The 8,982-nt window shown below is 40.6% G+C and overlaps 1 protein-coding gene across 1 annotated transcript in view; it reads left to right on the forward strand.

Moving 5' to 3' along the window:
- The window catches only part of LOC106935466 (sodium/potassium/calcium exchanger 3), a 41,612-nt gene extending 32,930 nt beyond the window's left edge, over positions 1-8,682 (forward strand). The window contains exons 8-17 of the mRNA XM_015015945.1: positions 167-192; positions 269-322; positions 696-829; positions 1,848-2,008; positions 2,089-2,347; positions 2,575-2,741; positions 4,014-4,128; positions 4,256-4,368; positions 4,481-4,546; positions 5,905-8,682. Coding sequence (XP_014871431.1) covers positions 167-192; positions 269-322; positions 696-829; positions 1,848-2,008; positions 2,089-2,347; positions 2,575-2,741; positions 4,014-4,128; positions 4,256-4,368; positions 4,481-4,546; positions 5,905-6,057 — 1,248 coding nt within the window. The 3' untranslated portion in view covers positions 6,058-8,682. The remainder of the gene's footprint in view (positions 1-166; positions 193-268; positions 323-695; positions 830-1,847; positions 2,009-2,088; positions 2,348-2,574; positions 2,742-4,013; positions 4,129-4,255; positions 4,369-4,480; positions 4,547-5,904) is intronic.
- The last annotated feature ends 300 nt before the right edge of the window (positions 8,683-8,982 follow it).

Here is an 8,982-nt window from a genome sequence, read left to right on the forward strand (position 1 = left end):
TAGACTGTTTCATTTCTGAAACTGGGATTACTGGGATTCTGTAATCTGAAGCAGGTTTGATGTTTTCACAGCTGGATTATACAGGAAGCAATAGATACACTATAAACAAATACTTTGACTTGTCTCTAAAACGCTACATTGTTGTCCCTTTGTCTCCCCTGCTTAGTTCATCTATGATGAGAAGGTGTGCTGGTGCGTATCATATTCACTCTGCAACTAGAATTACACTGACGGACGGTTTGTAAATGTCTAACTGTCATGTTTGCAGGTGGGAATCTCTTGTTCTGATCCTCATGTATGCCGTCTACATCCTCATCATGAAGTGAGTGTCATTAACCTGTCATTCACAGGTTGTCATTCACAATGACAGGGGTGTCAAACTCCAGTCCTCTGCTGTCCTGCAGTGTTTAGATGTGCCACAGGTAAAAAACGGTGGAATGAAATGGCTTAATTACCTCCTCCCTATGTAGATCGGTTCTCCTGAGCCTTGCTAATGACCTAATTATTCTTTTCAGGTGTGGTGCAGCAGAGGCACATCTAAAAGTTGCAGGAAGAGGCCCTTGAGGACTGGAGTTTGACACCCCTGTCACGAGAGGACCCAGATTTGGGTCCTCTCGTGAATGACAGGTTAAAGCTGCAGCAGCTCCATGAACTGATTTTTTATGGTAAATATTGGATCGTGTGTCATGTTTTAGGTTTAACGGAAAGGCTCATCAGTACTTCAGCCGGAGGAAGAAAGGTTCTGGGAACCTGGCGAATGGGCTGACAGGAAGTACGGATCTGGAGGACAACGTCTCGTACGACGCAACGGCAGTTCTGCTGAAGAAAGGTACCAGAGTTGATCTGCAGAAGCTTTTCTGTCTACAACTTAAGACTTCTGAGGATTCCTAAAGTTTTATCACGTACAGCAGAGTAAATAATAATCTGTGTTCATGCTGGCTGTGCTTTAAATAGTATCCCACCCAGAAAAATTAGCTGCAGTATTATTGCAAATAAATAACACATTTCAAAAATTTAAATTTGAAAGAAAAAAAATGCATTTTGAAAAAGAAACTTTGTTGTGAACGTAGCTTACAGTGTTTGCAATAGTTGAACCTACATGTATGCAATTTGCTATTTTTACTGATTTTATTTTTAAAATAATTTTAAGATTTTATTTTTATTCTTTTTTTCAGATTAATTTTTTTCAAATTATTTTGAGATTTCATTTTAATAATTATTTTTAAAGATTATTTAAAAATGTTATTTTTATTATTATTTTTCAGATTGATTTTATTTTATCAAAAGCAAAATTAAAACATTTTTTAGAATTTTTTTCTGATTTCATTTAAATAAAATAAAATAAATTAAGACTTAGTGGAACAAATTGCAACCCCGACACTGACCAACAAAAACGCTGCAAAATGTGTGAAACAAAATGTGTAAAACGTAAAAACAATTTGTTAAACTGAATCTCAAAATGGTTTTGGAAAAAACTGTAGTCTGAAAAAATTATTTGAAACAAGGATGCTCATCAACATAGAACAAACTGTTTATTATTGCAAACATTGTTCTCTCCAAATGTTTTATTTTTTAGTTAAGTTTTTTAAAGTTTCTTCTTGAAATGCATTTTCTTATTTCTATTATAAAAACATGTTGCAAACATATTGGAATAAATTTCTCTCCATACAGAAAGTACGGTAAACTGACTTGAAATAAGTGCCATGTTTATAAGCTCTATAGATCAGGACCAGTTTATTCACCAGTTTTGTGATACATGTTATAAAAACCAGCCATAATCTGCTGGAGGGATTATTTTATGCTAGTTTTCATGAATTCAGCAGTTAGACTGTTTGTGTTCTTTGCAGCTAACTTCCACTGTCCGCCGTCGGTGCTGATGGTGGATGAGCTGCTCTCCGCGTACCCCCACCAGCTGACCTTCTCTGAGGCCGGCATGAGGATCATGATCACCAGTCACTTCTCCCCAAGGACTCGCCTCACCATGGCGTCCCGCATGCTCATCAACGAGGTAAGAAAGACCGCAGCTGAACTACAATACGGCAGGATCTGGGCAGGAGTCATATATTGTCATCTGTGTTGATGTTCCAGAGACAGAGGCTGATCAACACCACAGAGACTCGGGTTAACTGCATCACCAACGGCGACTCGGACTCCGCCACCCGAGGTCTGGGGAGGCGGGGCCTAGAGAACGGGATGGGCGGAGCTGAGCAGGGCTTCAACGGGAGGCTGCAGCGGCTGGAGTCAGGCAACGAGACGGAAAACGAGGACAACGAAAACAACGAGAACGACGAGGAAGGAGAGGGAGAAGAGGACAACGAAGGGCCGCTGGTGCCATTTAAAGTCCCAGGTACCAAGCTGGACCCAAATGACACTAACACAACCACTGCCACAGAACAACAGTAAAGATCAATCACAAATTTACATGCAGTCTTTCTGGGTGTAGTTTTCATTTCCTGTGCATGTGTGGATCCTGTGCATGTGTGGATCCTCGCCGGCTTCCTACCCCAGACCAAAAACATGACTGCCAGGTCAGTAGGTCTTTCTTTCACTAACCCTAACTGTGTAATCCTCCAGCGGGCGTCTGTAACAAACTGAAGTGGCTGCTGATGTGGCCGCTGTCGCTGGTATTCTTCTTCACCATCCCAAACTGCGCCAAGCGGCGCTGGGAGCGATGGTTCATGGTCTCCTTCTTTACCGCCACCATCTGGATCGCTGGCCTCTCCTACATCATGGTCTGGATGGTGAGTTAATCCACACAGAGCAGACCACCGGCTCAACGTTAGACACACAGATTTACTCAGATCGGCTGCTTTCCCGGTGTAATCTCAGCATGTTGCACTGGTTTGAGGTCAGGGCTCTCAGGAACATCAAGGTCATCCTTCCCTGGGATGTTTCAAACATCTGGATGCTAATTTGATGATGTTTCAGAGTCTTTGCAGTTTTCTTGGTTTGAAAACCTCAAACATGATTCATGCCTCTCAGTCGTTCTCTCATCTAAACATAAAACTTTTTTTCAGAAGACATTCGCCTCGTCCAGGTGGGAAGCTGTGAATTTCAGTCAAGCTTGAACGTGTTTGATTTGAAGCAGGGGTTTCTTCCTTGGTTGGTGCCCTCCCAGTTCATGGTAATGGGAAACTGGCTGTTGAAACTGGCACTCCACAAGTTTCCAGTGTATTGCAGGCTTAGTTATTGGGTTGTTCCTGAACATCTTAACCAATATTTTTTAATACAAGGCCATAAAATGTGGTTTAGATGATTGAAAATTGGATGTAATCTGGTCCAACTAGAAAATGATCCCAAACATTCATCAAAACTGGTTTTCAAATGGACAAATTGGGCTTCAGCGGCAGCTTTGCCAAAACACTGAGTTCAACCTTTCTGAGGTTTGTGGATAAACTTAACAGCCAAAGCCTTGCCAAGAAATGAACTCTGCTGATTCTGCCAAGAAGGGAATTGAAGGAAATATCCAGCCAGGATTATAACACAGGACAAGTAAAGTCTGTCAGGAGGTTCTGATGAAGCATTTCTTCAGGAAATTATCAAACCTGCAGAAGACGGGCCCTGATGTATGACAGAAGAATAGGGACAGAAGAAGAGATTTGCTTATAAATTACAAGAATAATGTAATAATATTAGTAGAACAAAGGCACAATATTACCAGAAAAAAGATGGAAAATCATGAGAATATTTTTTTAATGAGAGCAAAGTTTTGATAAAGTTACAAGATCTTTATTCTGGAAATATTATTACTTTATTCTCATATTACTACAATTTTATTTTTGTGTTATTCCAACTTTATTCTCGTTTTATTATATCTTTATTCTCCCATAATTACTACTTTATCTTGTTTTATTACAACTTTATTCTCAAAGTGAAGCAAAAGTAAATTCATCTCGGCAGACCTGAACCCTTACAGGCCGTTTCTCAACAGCAGGGAGCAGAGAAACCCTGGAGGTCTTGAAAGTGATTTCCAGCTAACGACTCTGGGACGTTCTTTGTGTTTCTGCTTCCAGGTGACTGTGATCGGCTTCACTCTCGGCATTCCTGATGTCATCATGGGAATCACCTTCCTGGCGGCCGGCACCAGCGTCCCAGACTGCATGGCCAGCGTGATCGTGGCCCGCCAAGGTAGGAACCCCTGAAGGAGCCGTGCTGCTCATCAGCCAGGCTGTTGCTCTGCTGCCTGTTTCTGTGTTTTGATGCCTGCGGCTGTTTCCCTCTGGGATGTGAATAAAACTGAAACCGAATGTCTCAGGTTTGGGAGACATGGCCATCTCCAACTCCATCGGCAGCAACGTGTTCGACATCCTGGTGGGTCTGGGGCTTCCCTGGGCGCTGCAGACGCTCTGCATCGACTACGGCTCCAACGTGAGTGTTTGTGGCCCAGAATCACACTGGATCGGATCAGAACAGATCAGGAGGAGTTTTCTTTAACATTCACGCTCATTCAAACCATTTTGTGTAACGTTTGTCCCCTCAGGTCCATCTGAACAGCAGAGGACTCATTTTCTCTGTAGGAATTTTACTCGCCTCAGTGTTCTTTACAGTAAGTCTATGTTTTTCATTTTTATGCATTATTTTAGGGGAGCATTCCTTTTTTTTATTGACTAAGCTACAAGTTTTTTATTTTTGCAGAATATTATTTGCTCTCTCCAGGCTTTAGCTAAATTACAACCCCCAACATGAATGTCAAAAAGAATATAAAATAGTCCCAGGTTATTATGGAAATCCAGTTTTGCGCTAATTCATAACTGTGAGTTTATCGGAAATGTTCTGCTAAAATGGTAAAAAAAATAAAATAAAATGTTGGGAGTAAGAGACTGCGACAGACTGGCGACCTGTCCAGGATGTACCCCGCCTCTCGCCCGGAACGTTAGCTGGAGATAGGCACCAGCACCCCTCCCGACCCCACTGAGGGACAAGGGTGTTCAGAAAATGGATGGATGGATGGAGTAAGAGACTTCTAGCTCCCACCTGCAGATGGCAGCATTTCCTTCATATCTGCTACACTGCTGCCTCAGCTTTACTTGATATCAAGTGATAGTTTTTGATCGATGTGGCGAGCAGCGAAAAGTCATGTTTACTGTCAGACAAAAGCATAAAGGACTGGGCAAAGCAGATATCGCAAAATTCCTTCGACATATTTCTAAACACAACAGAAAGAATGATTTTGATTACAAAAAACCAAACACACACACACACACACACACAACTCAGAGACTAATAGAATCAGATCACTGAGAAGTTGCAAGAACAAACCCAAAACCTAAACGTGCTTCTTAATGACAGGATGAGAAAAGTTCAGAAAAAATGTACAAAAGATGTCAAACAGTTTTGTTTTTTTTTCAGTGAAGCATTAAAACATGTCAGCCTTTTTTAAATCCTCCATCTGCAGCTCCAACCAGAGAAGAGCTAAACACAGAAGCACTGGCCCAGGAGACCTTTCTATGAGAAAGAAAAAACTACGACTAAACAAAGTTGAAACCTAAATTCTCCATCAGTGGATCCATTCAGAGAAGAGAGAAAACTGGACACATTAAAGCTCAGCATCAAAAGCTCCCGTTACTCCTCCAGGAAACTGAGCCTGGAGTACTTTCTGTCAGGAAGGAAACCAACGGGAACACAAAGGGGATGGTTACAATAATTATTAAGATGGTCTTATCACAGAGCGAGACGTTAGAAAAACTACAGGAAGATAGAAAGTTTGCTATATGGTTAGAATAAAACACTTTTCAGTTTCTCCATTCTAATATGGGAGGATGTGGTTAAAAATGAGCAAGAATCCAGGAGAGACATAACTGACACTAAATATCAATATTTATGAACCTGATTCAGACATTGTTTCTCCAGATCACGGGTATGGTTTTGGTTGAGTTGAAGTTTTTGCGTCCCTCCGTTCTGCAGGTCCTCGGCGTCCATCTCAACAAATGGACTCTGGACTGGCGGCTGGGCCTGGCCTGCCTCGTCATGTACGCCATCTTCCTCTGCTTCTCCGTCCTCATCGAGTTCAACGTCTTCTTCTTCGTCAACCTCCCCATGTGCAGAGACATCCACTGACCCCCGCCCTCCCTCTGCCCCTTCCTCCTCATCCTCCTCTTCGTCATCGTCCGTTGGCTTGCGGAGGGAGAGAAACTCAACTTGGCTTCCGGTTTGTCGACGCCTCGGAAACGAGTCCGACCTTTTCTTTGTTTAGGAAACCACAGCTTCGTTTGAAACGTCTTGAGGAAGACGCAGAAGGTTTGGGTTTGCTTCTGGAACCGGATTGGATGGCCAAAGATGGCGCCCCGCCGGCAGAGATTGTTGCCAGACATGAATCAAACAGTTTTGGCTGAACTGAACAGCATCTTGGCGGACAGTTAGGCGAGCAGCTCCTGTTACGTAAGAGAGGAATCAGCGATTTTTAGCATTTTTACAAGTTTGGGTTTAAGCACAAAATTAAGGTATTTTTAAGTGGAATAGAGATTTCTCTGTATATATTTGAGGATTACATAGGTACTTGTTTTAGCTGTTAAAACTGAGTCTTTTCTGCACAACCGAGGGACCCGAAGAAGCATTTAAGTGATATTTGGTGTTGCTTCAACATGTCCTCCGTTCCGTTGCATGCTGTTCGCCACAGCGGTCGCTTCGCACTCACAGAGAGAATCTTCATGTCTAACACTTTTAATATATAGGCTGTTTTCTTCCATGTCCAAGTAGATGTGGTTTTACCAAACCGACGAATGAAAGGGACCTACTCCAGCACTGTCACTTTAACGTAGAGAGATATATTTCTGTAAGAGCGGTCTGCGGTTTTCTGGAAGTGTGTACCTGCTGCCTGTAGACCTCCTGTTAGTCTTTTAGTTGTTGTTTAAAACCAAAAAGTATTTTAGGGTAAGGGTCATAGATTGAGCGTGTGTGTGTGTGTGTGTGTGTGGATGCCACTGCTTCTGGGAAGACATCATCATGATTTATTTATGAATTAACTTATTCAAAGATCATGTCTGAACAGCAGTGTCAGTGCTCATGGTGAACTCTGCGATGCGGCACACCTAATATTTAATCTAACTACTGATGTTGTTTTTACAGATCTTTATAATTTATAAGTTTTGTACAGTTTAGTTCAAACACATGAGACATCGCGGAGCATACTCCTCCTCCTCGCATTAAATTAGTGATGAACTGTGGCCGTAAAAGATTGGTTTGAGGACAACAGGAAGTGATGGCATGCCAGCATTTGAGCTTTTACAGCGTATTATTCCTCTGCCGTCTCTTATATTTCAGACTTTAATGCTAGAGGCAGGAGTTAAGATGCATTAATGTTATATCAGCTTTAGGGTTTTTCTTATTTATTTTAACATTTTTTGATTCTCTGTTTCTCAGGGTGGAATAATGAGAGAACATTCAATTGCAATTATTTTTAAAAAGCAAAACCTGCAGTAATTTGAATATATTGTAGATTTTCACCAGTAATATTTAAACAAATATCTGCACAACTTTAGCTGAAAGGATGTGATATTCTGTGTCTCGTAATGCATCAAACTAAACTGCAGTGGAAACACATTTTCGCATCTCGAGTCACATGATCAACAACCGGATGTTTCCATTGATACAAACCATGAAAAAGACGACAGGAAGTAGTTGGAGGATCATGGCGTTTAGGTTATATTCATGTTGACTTATTGCAATTATTCACTTGTGATCTTATTTGCTTTTCTTATTCAATGAAAACAACAATTGCGAAATTGCGTCTTTTTTGTCGTTAGCAGAATATTGACAAATTTTTTGAGGCAAACAGGAAACCAAAAAAATAATTAAAAAACTACAATAGTTATTTGAATCTGAGAAAATAGGCTGAGTAACAATTTTCTCAACTAAATCTACAGTTTTCTATAATGTCATTTCACTCTCGTTGTTTTGGGTATTGTGTTAAGCTTTTATGCTGCCAAAGAGAAAACCAGATGCCGCCATTCAGCAGTCATTCAACATGGTTATTTTCAAATTAAATTAACCTGAAGATCTAGGCTGATGTATGTATATATTTGAGTCAGAGTGCATTTGTACATTTATCTATGTTGTCTTCAAAATTCCCTGCAGTTTTTTGTCGTATAATTATGCCACCCTAGAGAAAATCAAATAAATCGCCAAATGCCTAAAATGATACATTTATGCCCATGATGAAAACTGTTTAGAGAAAAATTAAAGATAATTTTTTACAGTATTACTTCTGTTTCCGCATGTGTTTAAACTAAATATGGAAGTATTTGTTATTTATTTTTATGAGATTCAAACCGGAAGCATCTGATGGATGTGCAGCTGCTCTCCCAGTACCCACCAGAGGGCGCCGCTGAGCATCTTTACACATCCGCGAAAGCAGCTGTGTTGGGTTTATTTTCCAACACAGACTAACAGATGCTTTTTTGCATGCCTCTATAACTATTAAAGTTACTTTGTGTGATTTTAACGCATTTCTAACACCAAGAAGACACTGACTGCTTGGGTTATGCTGTACATATCAGGGGGGGAGTTGCGACTTTAAATTCTGGAAACAGATTTCTTTAGAACATAGATCTGCAGACGTTAGATCTGTTTATTATTGTTGTCAAAAGTCTTTTGGATAGTTTGTAAAAGATCCATTTTTGTTGACCTCTGGGAAGAACCAGAAGGAGAAGAAAATGCTCTCGCAATAAACTGACTTACATAAACTAGAAGTCTCCAGTTTGACTTAATGCTTGATTTCTTCTTATCCTCCTTGTTGTTTTTTTGTTTTCTTTTTTTGTACCTTCTCAGACATCCTGTTGCTAAGCAGAAAATGGATAAAAGTATCTAAATATTGTCGGAGTAGAAGAATGACTGTTACCTCTGAATCAGAGTTCATCTCCATACAGGATTATTGTGATGGCAGAATGGAGCAGAACGGATCGATGAGTTAAGGTTAAGGAAACGTTCCTGTTTTACTGCATTATAGCTGAAGAAAGAAGTAAGTAAAACGGGTAACACTTTATT

This window comes from Poecilia latipinna, unplaced genomic scaffold (genome assembly GCF_001443285.1).
Source record: "Poecilia latipinna isolate Pla-1442-1.1 unplaced genomic scaffold, P_latipinna-1.0 Scaffold1968, whole genome shotgun sequence".
In the NCBI taxonomy this organism is placed as follows: Eukaryota; Metazoa; Chordata; class Actinopteri; order Cyprinodontiformes; family Poeciliidae; genus Poecilia; species Poecilia latipinna.